This window comes from Penaeus vannamei, chromosome 40, assembly GCF_042767895.1.
Source record: "Penaeus vannamei isolate JL-2024 chromosome 40, ASM4276789v1, whole genome shotgun sequence".
NCBI classification, from domain to species: domain Eukaryota; kingdom Metazoa; phylum Arthropoda; class Malacostraca; order Decapoda; family Penaeidae; genus Penaeus; species Penaeus vannamei.
This window is the reverse complement of record NC_091588.1, coordinates 6,077,978-6,090,477: the sequence shown is the minus strand read 5'-3', so window position 1 is coordinate 6,090,477 and position 12,500 is coordinate 6,077,978. Positions and strand designations below refer to the sequence as shown.

Below are 12,500 nucleotides of genomic sequence, written 5' to 3'. Positions count from 1 at the left end.
CCCTTCCTACCCCCTTCTTCCTGTCCCCCCCTCCCTTCTCCCTCTCTTTTCTCTTCTCCCACTCCCCTCCCTACCTTCCCCCCTCCTTCACCCTCTCCTCCTCTCCCTTCCCCCCTCTTTTCTCCCACTCCCCTGCTCTCCCCCCTTCACCCTCCCCTCCCCCCCTTCGCCCCCTTCTTCCACTCCTCCCTCCTTCTCCCTCTCTTTTCTTTTCTCCCAATCCCCTCCTCTCCGTCCTTCACCCTCTCCACCTTTCCTCTCTTCTCCCTCTCGTCCCCTCCTCCCCTCCTCCCTTCTTCTCCCTTCCTTCCCCCCTTCTCCCTCTTCTCCCTCCCCTTCAACCCCCTTCTCCCACCTCCCTCCTCCCCTCTCCCTCTCCTTCCCCCCTTCTCCCTCCCCTTCACCCCCCTTCTCCCTCCCCTTCACCCTCTCCTCCCCCCCCTTCTCCCTCTCCTTCCCTCCCTTCTCCCTCTCCTTCCCTTCTCCCTTCTCACTTCTCCCTCCTCCCCTCTCCCCTCCAACCAGGAAGACGTACAGTGATTTCCCTCTTCCTCCTCCATACCAATTCATCCATGGCAACCCCTGGACCTCCCCTGGCGCTTGTCTCCCACCTGTTGGCGACACGTGTGGCTTCCCTAATGCTTTTGCTACCCGGAAGCGATGGCAGCCGCTGTCACTGTCAGTCGCTGTTGGTAGTTGTCACTGTCGGCTAAGGTTATTTGCTGTCACTGTCAGTCGCTGTTGGTAGTTGTCACTGTCGGCTGAGGTTATTCGCTGTCACTGTCAGTCGGTGTTCGCTGTCACTGTCAGTCGCTGTTCGCTGTCACTGTCGGTCGCTGTCATTAGTTGCCATGGTCGGTCGTTGCTCTTCGTTGTCACTGTCATCCGCTGTTATTAGCTGTTGCTGGCGGACGCTGTCACTGTCAGCTGCTGTCATTATCAGCTGCTGTTACTGCCAGTCGCTTCTCGTTTTCATATTCTTATTGTTGTTCCTATCGTTATTATTAGTGTTATTATTAATACCACTGTTATCATTACTATTGCTGTTGTTATTATTATTACCATTATCATTTTCTCAATATAATCATCAATATTATTATAATGATCATTATAGGTTGACATTCTAAAATCCGGCCTTCGATAATCCGGTTCCTTCAGATTTCCGGCATTGATTTCGGAGCGTAGTTTCAATTTTACCGCTCCTGTTGATGAAGATGCTGTCCTTGTCAGTCATGAAGATGATCACCCTGACATCCCATCTGCTTCTTTTCGAGGGTACAATATTCATTAAAATTCTGAGAAATATTTTATCAAGTTTGATCAATATGATGTAGGAGTTTTATTCTGTTTAATATAAAATCTGTAGAACTGTTTTATTCAGATGGTGGATGTTAAAATTTCATTTGCTTTTCAGTTAGTGTTTAGTTTTCTTTCTTTTATTTTCCGTTGAGTATATACGGCATATATATATTCACTTGGATATTTGAGCTCTTTAAAAGGAGCCATCCTGTTTCTGAAACGTTGCGGGAATATACATTAATGGATTGAACTCACTTGACCTTGCAGCTCCGTTCAAAACATCCTGTGCTGCTGTTTTATTGATAAAATGGTTTACCAAGACCGCGCTTGAGCCTTATTGCTTGACCTATGCATAATCGTTTCTCCGGTATTTTCTGATTTATATTGATAAAAGTCTGCTTTCCCCAAAAAAGATTCACTAGTACTGGTTAGTACTTAAAAAAATCTTTGTGTACTCTGTGTTTCTGATACACTTTGTTCGTTTTTGAAAAAGGTTTTAAACTTAAAAAAAGGCATTTCAGATATAAAGATTAATTTAAAATGGCATTAGTTTAAGACAGCGTTTTATCAAAAAAAAAAAAAAAAAAAAAAAAAATTGCTCGATGGGATAGACAGAGACTTTTTTTTTTCTCAAGGGTGGTCAATTTCGTCTAACATCTGGCATAAAACATTTGGGCTATTATTAGATAAATTGAGTAACTTGTTATGATATTCTGTGTCTGATCAAGGCTGTCTTTATCAATCGAACTCCTGTGCAGCGGCCTCAACATACCACTCAACCCTTCAACTGCTCAGGCGATTGTCAAAGTTTATGATTTTTTTTTTTTTTTTTTTTTTGTTACTGATTTTTGAAGCCGTCTTTTGTACTATTGCCAAGTATTAGTAGAAATTGCTGCAAGTGGAACATCTGCGAGATTTAGGGATTCTTGGGATTCCCTGGGGATTTCCAAAAAAATTCTTGAAGATTTTCCAGGTAGGGTGGCTGGGATTTCCGAAGTTAAATGCCCTTCGTAATCATTACTAACTAGTCCCATATGGAATCATTATTACCAACCTCCAAATTATCAAATGATTATCATATACAACCAAACAACCATTGAATTGTTTTTGTCATAGATCTGTAAGTTATTAAATAATTATTATCATCGCTTTTAGAAGAATTATTTCTATAAATCTGAAAAGTTGAAAGCCATTCACTGATAAAATGTGTAAACTGCCAGTTTCGTTATAAATGGTAGTACGTAAATCTTTGTACGTTTTTGGTGGTTGTAATTGCTGTTATGTTAATGGTTGAAACAAATACATGGGCTAGACATCAAAGGTCATATAGGACTATGATAAAGTATTGTGGCAAGAAGGGTAAAAATGAGTTAAAGATTAAAGTAAAATGCGTTGTTAAAGGTTACTAATTGCTATTTTAAAATATTGTTCTCAGTTTTATTATCATCTTTTTATTATACATTTTGTTTTTATTGTTAAGTTGTTATTATGTTTGTTATTCCCATCATTACCATTATTATAATTATTACCATAATTTTCATTTTCATTATATTATATTACTATCATTATCATTATCACAACTAATCATTTCATCATTCTTGTCTAAAAGATAATTTTTTTCTTACTTCAGCTCCTCTCTTCTAATAGTATAGGCTATCATTATAAACAAGGACAAAAATCTTACACAAACAAATAACGAAACAAAGGTAGAGAGAGAGAGAGAAAGTGAGAGAGAGGAATAAAAGAAAAAAACAAGTGAAAAGCAGAAGCCAAGAATAGAATTACCTAACAATTCTTTTAATCCTATTTCCTTTGGCCTTTAACCCTATTCTCGAAGAGTATAAGTGGGACAGAAATATAGACGCCTGAACTCTGAGACCTGAAATACGGTGTAGAATCGCTCATGTAAAATGCAAGAACCGTTAAATGTATTTATTTATTTTATCGTTTATTTACACCGATACGAGGTACTGACGAAAGAAAAAAAATGTCATTTGGCATTGCAACAGAAATCAAGAACAGAGAAATGAGATGCTATTTCATTTTATATACTAAAAAATTGTATCTTGATATACATTTCAGTATGTGTGTTTTAACGTTTTGTATTACCTTTGGGAAAAAAACAGAAAAAACTAAATTATTATCACGGAGTATTTGTAATCGCATGTTAATTACGTTGGTCTTATTAATCTGAATAAATACTGACAATGGAATAATGAAACGAAGTCGGTACTATACTACATATTATTTTATTTACTTTTTATTTTCCTCGGCTGCTCTCACATGAGTACATGTATGATTAGACACACATGCACGCGACAAGAATCAAATCGTCTACCACCAAACCAGTATATTAAGGGTCCCGATCGAACCACCGACCAAAGAGTGTAAGTGACAGCAGGTTATCTACTTCCTCGTGCAACACCAGCGTGCTCTTCACCAACTTCTCGCTTGAAAACGAAGACTCAAAGTCCCACTGAGATGCGTCGACGAGCTTGAAATCTTGGGTGAACACGGAAGGGTATATGTAAGAAGTATCGAAGTCCCCCGTGACGTTGTGGGCGCGGAAAGACGTTTTCTGTGATGGTCCGTTTTCTTCGACGCGCGCGCACGAGGTCACGTTTTCGTTCAAGCAGTACACGACAGCACAGACTTGTGTAAATAGTTTGTACGCTCCACCTCCTTTCTCCGACACACCACTGTAAGCAAGGAGCAAGAATGAAGAGTTATCTGTGAGATCGGCGGGGAAGGAATACGTTACAGAGCAACAAAGACTGTCGTTGTGGCAAAGACTTCTCTCCATCACACCGTCCCCTCTCTCAAGCACGTAACTTGAATACCGCTCAAGATCTTCGTGTAAAAAGACCCGCTCACTGCGGATTTCCCTTCCTTCTGTCTCAGGTTGGCCGTTCTTCTCTTCCGTCTCACCATCCCCGTTCTCAGTGGGGATCCAAGTTGCTTCCTGGTAGATGCCCATGCCAACGTCCTCTCTCTCGGGCACTGCTTGGGACTGAACCAATAGGACGTCACTGCCCTCCCCTCTCGTTCCCTCGGTTGTCGTGGCGTCGTCGTCGTCGTCGTGGTGGCCAGTCGACGTCCTCAGCGGCGCGGTGCGACGACTCACGACCTCCCCGACCAGGAGCTTGGACCCGCTGTTGGGGTCGTACGTGTAAAGGCTGTCCTGCGAAGTTAGACCGCGGAAAATGCCGGAGCCGAGAGCACCCTCCTCTGGGTTGTGGACGTTGGCGACCATCAGGTTGACGGCCAGGCCCTCGCTCCAGCTCTGCCACACCTGAAGAGCTGAGGGCCAACGGTCGTCAATGAGGTATTCGCATAAGAGTTAGCACTTAGTAGTTGTAGAATAAACCGAAAAATAAGTTATAATTGCTATATTTGGCATTGCTTACAGCCAGTCACCGGCGTAACTATGAGGAAGAGCCTTTAATAGAGTGGGCCCCACGTGACGCCCGATTATAATAATAATAATAATGTGCATTTGTGTGTGCGTGTGCGTGTGCGCGCGCGTGCGTGTGTGCAGAAAAGAACTTATGTTCTTTTCTCTTCCTTAGTTTGTCAAATATTAATTCATTCGTTTTTTTTCTGCACACACAATAAAATGGATAAATGAAATCACGAATAAAACCAAAGGCAAATCAATAAAACGACAACAAACAACAACATACCGGTAAGAAACGGCAGTTCATCCACCCAGTAACTGCTCATTATAGCATCTTTCACTCCTCGTTCGACCACATTGCTCGTTCCTGGCCCCGGGTAGAGGACGTCGAAGCACACCTGAAAAGAGGGCATTCTGTACTCGAAAACCGCAGGAGCATTTAATTTTTTTTTTCTCTCTTTGTTTGTTTGTTTATCATGGTTGTTGTTTTTGTTGCTTATAGTTACAGAAAAGGTTAAAAAGAGATAGAGAGAGGGAGGGAGGGAGGGAGGGAGAGGGAGAGGGAGAGGGAGAGGGAGAGGGAGAGGGAGAGGGAGAGGGAGAGGGAGAGAGAGAGAGAGAGAGAGAGAGAGAGAGAGAGAGAGAGAGAGAGAGAGAGAGAAAGAGAGAGAAAGAGAGAGAAAGAGAGAGAAAGAGAGAGAAAGTAAGTGAGAGAGAGATAGCTAGAGATAGAACGAGAAAGAGAGAGAGAGAGAGAATCTGTGATAGATAGATAGATAGATACAGAGAGTGAGAAAGAAAGAAAGAGAAGAGAAAGACAAACATCCAAGGAGAGAGCAAAGAGACAAATCCCCAAGTCATTATGATGCAAATTCCAAATCGTCTTGTCTTGGCGTGGGCTTGAGATAGGGTCTGGCTGTAGGGGACGGTTGGAGGCCATATAACGGTAAAAGAAGGGGGAAGAGGGAACGGAGGAAGAGGAGGAGGAATAGAAAAAAGACGAAGAAGAAAGAGGGGGAAGCTGTGGTGGAGGGGAATGGGGGAGGAGGAATAGAAAAAAGACGAAAAAGAAAGAGGAAGTGGTCGTGGAGAAAGGAGGAATAGAAAAAGACGAAGAAGAAAGAGGAGGAAGCAGTGGTGGAGGGGAGGGGGGAGAAGGAGGAGGAATAGGAGAAGAAAAAGAAAAAAAAAGAGGAATAAGAGGTGGTGGAGAGGGAGGGGGATGGGGGAGGAGGAGGAGGAATAGAAAAAAGACAAAGAAGAAAGAGGAAGCGGTCGTGGAGGGGAAAGAGGGAACGGGGGAGGAGGAGGAATAGAAGAAGACGAAGAAGAAAGAGGAGAAAGCGGTGGTGGAAGGGAGGGGGATGGGTGAGGAGGAGGAGGAGTAATAGAAAAAGACAGAGAAGAAAGAGGAAGCGGTCGTGGAGGAGAAAGAGGGAACGGGGGAGGAGGAGGAATAGAAGACGAAGAAGAAAGAGGAGGAAGCGGTGATGGAGGGGTATGGGGGAAGAGGAGGAGGAGGAGGAGGAATAGAAAAAGACAAAGAAGAAAGAGGAGGATGTGGTGGTGGAGGGGGTTGAGGGAGGGGGAGGAGGAATAGAAGAAGAAAAAGACGAAGAAGAAAGAAGAGGAAGTGGTGGGAGAGTAGGAGTGGGAAGAAGGCCGAGGAAGAGAAAGGAGAAGAAGAAAAAGGAGGAGAAGACGAAGAAACAAGAGGAGGAAGCGGTGGTGGAGGGGGAGGAGGAGGAGCAGGAACAGGAGGAAAGGAAGGTGGAAGAGGAGATGGAGTAAAATAAAAAAATAAAAAGAAAAGAAAAACAACCACAAGGAAATGGGGACGGAGAAAAGAAAGACAATAAGGAAGTAGACGAATAAGGGAATTAAAAATAGAAGTAAACAAAACAAGAAAAGACAACAATAGTATACACCCTAATGAGTCTAAGACCATCCTTCTTTTTTCTTCTCATTTAGTGTAGCATTATCTCCTAACATGAAGTCGCTATATAATTTCATATGTTTATTTTTATGGCCGGATGCCCTTCTTGACACCAACCCTCTCTATTTACCTATCCTTCCATTTCTTCTTTTACTGTAGCTTTATCCCCTTCTTACATGAGGTCGCTAAATAATTTGGCATGTTTTATTTTTTTATAACCGGATGCCCTTCCTGACACCAACCCTGTCTATTTACCCGGCACTAACAACCCATCCACTCGTAAGATCATATACCAGTAATTTGGTGGAAAAAAAGTTTTTTAGTAAATTGAAACTTTGAATCTGTCTTACCCAGAAACAGATTTAACTGCTGGTATTGTGTTTACAGCTGTCTTCTCTAACTACTGGTATGGTATTTTCTACTGTTTTCTCTTCTAACTACTGGTGTTGTGTTTATTACCGTTTGTCTATTCTAACTACTGGTATTGTGTTTACTACTGAAATTTCGAATCTGTCTTACCCTTTGTAAAAAGGGTAAAATATAACCATTAAAATAATTATTTCCCATCCTTTTACAAAATTGAAGAGACCAAAATGATCGACCGTATTCACAAAGCATCTAAAACATTGGTGACGTCATCAAAATAAACCCCCATGTGCTTTTTTATTCCAAAAATAGAACCAGACGCCATGACACCTCCTCGAGTTGCTACCGATCTAGCCCTTCCCAAGTCCCCGCACTGAAACTTCGCACCTGCCCTTCCCTAAAGCCAAAAACCGATGTTCGACAAGACTTCCGACCGTGACTGTACCTGGAGCGTAAACGTGACCCCGAAATCGGTCGTGAAGATGGCCTCCTTATCGTCCTGTGACCCCGGGGTGAAGCCTGGCTCGAGGTACAGGGACTTCTTATGGTATCTGGGGAGCGAAGGATGTGGTATGGGTGGTGTCTGGATTTGTCGGGTGTGGGTCGTGGGTTGTGGTGGTGGGATTTTCTTTGGTGCGAGACTGTGATAATAGTAATGATAATGACAATAGTAACAATAATAAGGATAATAGTAGTAATGACAAAGAGAAATTACAATAAAAATAGTGATAATTAATAATAATAATAATAGCAACTGATAGTAATAACAACAATAACAATAACAATCATTATGATAATGATCATAATAATAATGACAGTATGAATAATAATAATAGTAATAATGATAATGATAATTATAACTAAGTAATAATAAAAATAATAATAATGGTAATAGTAACAATAATATTGATTATAAGAGTAACAACTGCAACATCAACAACAACAATAATAATAATGGCAATTATGATTCTGATAAAATTAATAATGATAATTACAAAAATTCTAATGAAAAACAGTAATAACGTTTTTGATGAGCAATAAGAAAATAATGAAATGCAGTAGAAAATAACTAAATTCAAAAAACGAAAATCATGAAAAAACGAACGAAACGCATCGCTCACTTCGCCACCACGGCGCCGGCTCGATCGAACACGACCTCTGTATTGTAGACGTCGAAGCCAGAGTCAAGGCATTCGCGGGCTGCTGTTCCTCCTCCTTCTTCTTCTTCAGGATCTCTCTCTCCTCCTTTTTCTTCTTCGGGATGTCTCTCTCCTCCTTTTGGATCTCTCTCTCCTCTTCTAGGACCTTTCTCTCCACATTCTTCCTCTCCCAGACTTCTCTCTCCTCTAGGATCTCCAATTCTTTCTTCTCCCTCTCTAATATCTCTCTCTCTTCCTCCCTTTCTAAGATCTCTCTCTCCTCCTCCTTCTCCCTCCTCAGAACCTCTCCTTCCTCCTCCTTCTCCTCCTACTACGTGCTCCTCCTCATCGTCCTTCGTCGACTCAGGAGCGGACCCCTTCAGGTGTTCGCGTGGGTTCACAAGGGGTTCACAAGGTACCTGTTCGGCGAGGTTCACGACGAGGTAGATGCCGAGCTCCGCCGCTGCGCAACTCAGCACGCGAACTGCCTGGTGGAATCGAAGGGAAGGCCTATTTGAAGAAAGGATTATATATATATATATATACATATATATATATATATATATATATATATATATATATATATATATATATATATATACATACCGAGTTTCGCCTAAGCCACCCGGTAGTGGTTTGTTCTTTTCCATTATATAGTAGTGATATATTTCTATTGTAGCATTATTAAAGGTTATTAATATATATTGAACTAGTTATATGGAAATATACATTACCCAGGGGGTGGAGACGAGCAACGTATATAAAGAAGGGTTGGGAGGGAGCATCAATATAAAAAGAAGGATTAGGAGGGAGTGTTAATGTAAAAGAAGAGTTGGGAAGGAGCATTAATATAATAAAAGGGTTAGGAGGGAGCATTAATATAAAGGGAAAGGCTAGATCAGTAGCAATTCGAGGAGGTCATGACGTCAGATTTTGATGACAGCACAAAAGTTGCGATTCTGATTTTAGAAAAAGAACATAGGGTTTATTTTGATGATGGCGACACCCACGGACTGGCCGGAGACCCCGCTCTGCTGCCAAGAAATATGCCAAAAAGTGAATGGACAATTTTATTGCGAAATTGATGATAATCTCTCACTCAAATCAATAAGAAATCACGAACTCGCTGTCACCACGAAATTCGTGCACTGCTGGACGAGCGATGAATATGGTCGATCATTTTGGACTTTTAAATTTTCAAAAAGGATGGAATATTATGGTCTTAATGTTTATATTTTTTATTGAACAATCACCAAAATAGCCCTGTGGATGAGAAGAGTGGGTGATTATGTTTACGCATGAATGATTCTCAAGTGGAATTGCTCGTAGTGGGAGTCAAGCCAAAAGCCTATATTTTTTACTCAGCTTGAAGGAACTAAGTATACCTACTTTTATTAATACCTCCTTGCACTCAATGAATGAATGAAGGTATTCTATTCAATGTGTAGGATACCAGGCCAACAACACTTTATGAAGTCAAAAACGCCTGAAAAAACATTGAAACTAACACTGCTGGATATTGTACAAATTGTAAACATGAACATGTGCTATTCTAAAAATAGCCCGGCCTGGTATCCTACACATTAAATACAGTATCTTTCATTTATTCATTGAGTGCAAGGAGATACTAATAAAAATAAGTATATTTAATTCCTTCAAGCTGAGTAAAAAATACAGGCCTATGACTTGACTCCCACTGCAAGCAATGCATAAACAGGACTATTTTGATGATTTTCACTGAAAATATAACCATTAAAATCATTATTTTCCTTCCTTTTTGAATATCAAAAAGACCAATATTAATGATAAGCCCTGTGTCCTTTTTCCAAAAACAGAATCGTAACTTTTCTGACGTCATCAAAATCTGACGTCATGACCTCCTCGAGTTGCTACTGATCTAACCTTTCCCGATGAGTAACGTGTTATTAGGAAGGGTTAGGAGGGAGCATTAATATAAAAAGAAAGATTAGGAGAGATCATTAATATAAAACAAGGGATAGGAGGGAGCATTGACATAAAAGAAGGGTTACGAGCGTGCATTAATATAAAAGAAGGATTAGGAGAGATAATTAATATAAAAGAAGGGTTAGGAGAGATCATTAATATAAAAAAAAGGGTTAGGAGGTATCATTGATATAAAAGAAGGGTTACGAGCGTGCATTAATATAAAATAAGGATTAGGAGAGATCATTAATATAAAAGAATAAATTGAAATAAATAATAAATTTAAAAAATATTATCATAAGAGAAGAAATGCTATATTTGAAGTTTATATCTTATTCTATAGAGTATTCTGGACATTATGTAGGTTAAACAGGGCAGATTGTTTTATTTAAGTTTTCTTCATTCTATATTCAGATGATTGATAATAGATACTTATCGAAATCTATAATCATCTGATAAATAAATACGTAGAAGATAATTAAATAATCATAACTAAGGAAGTATAATGAATAATAATACATCAAAGCTCAACTCTTAAACATACAAAGAAAAAATAACTAAATAAATACAAATAAGGCATTGGTATTTCATGATTGAATGATCCTGATTACAATAATAAAAACAATCATACAAACTAATGATGATTATACTCAATAACTTAAAAACAAACAGTGATATACAAAATCATCATATAAAAATTATCAATATAAATTACGAACGATATTTGAAAAAAAAACAGAAAAAATAATAAATAAGTAAAATACATATATATATAATTACAAAGCCCATTAACTACTATCTATAACCACCTCGCCACACCGCTGCCACCAATTCCCAACCGACCTCAACAGACTACTACCATCTACAACCACCTTGCAACGTCGCTGCAACCAAGTCCCAACCGACCTCAACAGACTCTGAAGTGTCGGTGCTGTTGCAGAGGACGGCGGCGGCGGCTGGGTCGGGGAGCGCCTGCGTCTTGCTCGCGAAGGCGGCGGGGCTCACGGACATCGAACCGGTGAGGCCGTACTCTGGGAACACGAGGATGTCTGCGCCCTGGTGGTGGTGGTGGTGGGGGTGGGGTGGGGGTGGGGGGTGGGGTGTTGTTGTTGGTGGTGGTGGTGGGGGGGGGTGATGGTGGTGGGGGGGTGTTGGTGGTGGTGGTGATGATGGTGGTGGTGGTGTTGATGGTGGTGGTGGTGTTGGTGGTGGTGGTGGTGTTAGTAGTGGTGGTGGTGGCGGCGGTGTTGGGGGGGGGGATTTGTGGTGGTGGTGTTGGTGGTGGTGGTATGGGTGATGGTGGTGGTGGTGGTGGTGGTGGGGTGGTGGTGTTAGTGGTGGTGGTGGGGGGGGTGTTGGTGGTGGTGGTGGTGTTGGGGGGGGGGGTGTTGGTGGTATGGGTGATGGTGGTAGTGGTGGTGGTGGGGGGGGGGTGTTGGTGGTGGTGGTGATGATGGTGGTGGTGGTGTTGGTGGTGGTGGGGTGGTGGTGTTAGTGGTGGTGGTGGGGGGGGTGTTGGTGGTGGTGGTGGTGTTGGGGGGGGATGTTGGTGGTGGTGGTGGTGGTAGTGTTGGTGGTGGTGGTATGGGTGATGGTGGTGGTGGTGGTGGTGTTGGTGGTGGTGTTGGTGTTGGTGTTGGTGGTGATGGTGGTGGTGGTGGTTTTGGTGTTGGTGGCGGTGGTGTTGGTGGTGGTGGTGGTGTTGGTGGAGGTGTTGGTGTTGGTGTTGGTGGTAGTGTTGGCGGTGTTGGTGTTGGTGGTGGTGTTGATTGTGGTGTTGGTGGTGTTACCGGTGTTGAAGGTGTTTGCGATGGTGGTGGTGTTGGCGGTGGTGGTGGTGGTGTTGGCGATTGTGGCGGTGTTGGTGGTGGTGTTGATTGTGGTGGTGGTGGTGATGGTGGTGGTGGTGGTGGTGATGGTGGTGGTGGTGGTGGTGGTGATGGTGGTGGTGGTGGTGATGGTGGTGGTGGTGGTGGCGGCGGCGGTGGTGTTGGTGTTGTCGTAGTTAATGTTGTTTTTTAGGGGGGGAGGGCAAAAAAAAAAGTGTTAGCTCGGATATGGAAATTGGATAATCTCAAAAAAAAAAAAAAAAAAAACATACACGCAGACACAGATATGAATACAGATATATACACAACCGCATGGAGGAAAATAAATAAAATACATATTTCTTTGACTACCGCTAACAAAAGACCGTAACTTCAACGCAGTTAAAGAACCCTATATATATATATATATATATATATATATATATATATATATATATATATATATATATATATATATATACACCCACTGCCACACCTACACCCACCCACCGACACACACACACACACACACACACACACACACACACACACACACACACACACACACACACACACACACACACACACACACACACACACACAGACACACA

At 41.9% G+C, this 12,500-nt stretch overlaps 1 protein-coding gene across 2 annotated transcripts in view; it reads right to left on the bottom strand.

Annotated features, from left to right (window-relative positions):
• Positions 1–3,529: 3,529 nt before the first annotated feature.
• Positions 3,530–12,500, bottom strand: part of LOC113818219 (biotinidase) — a 9,642-nt gene continuing 671 nt past the window's right edge. The window contains exons 2-6 of one of the 2 annotated variants that reach the window (XM_070117209.1): positions 10,988–11,137; positions 8,120–8,625; positions 7,444–7,639; positions 4,983–5,094; positions 3,530–4,599 (exon numbers count right to left, since the gene is read on the bottom strand). In XM_070117209.1, coding sequence (XP_069973310.1) covers positions 3,653–4,599; positions 4,983–5,094; positions 7,444–7,639; positions 8,120–8,625; positions 10,988–11,137 — 1,911 coding nt within the window. In that variant the 3' untranslated portion in view covers positions 3,530–3,652. The remainder of the gene's footprint in view (positions 4,600–4,982; positions 5,095–7,443; positions 7,640–8,119; positions 8,626–10,987; positions 11,138–12,500) is intronic. The other variant, XM_070117210.1, reaches the window with a different exon arrangement.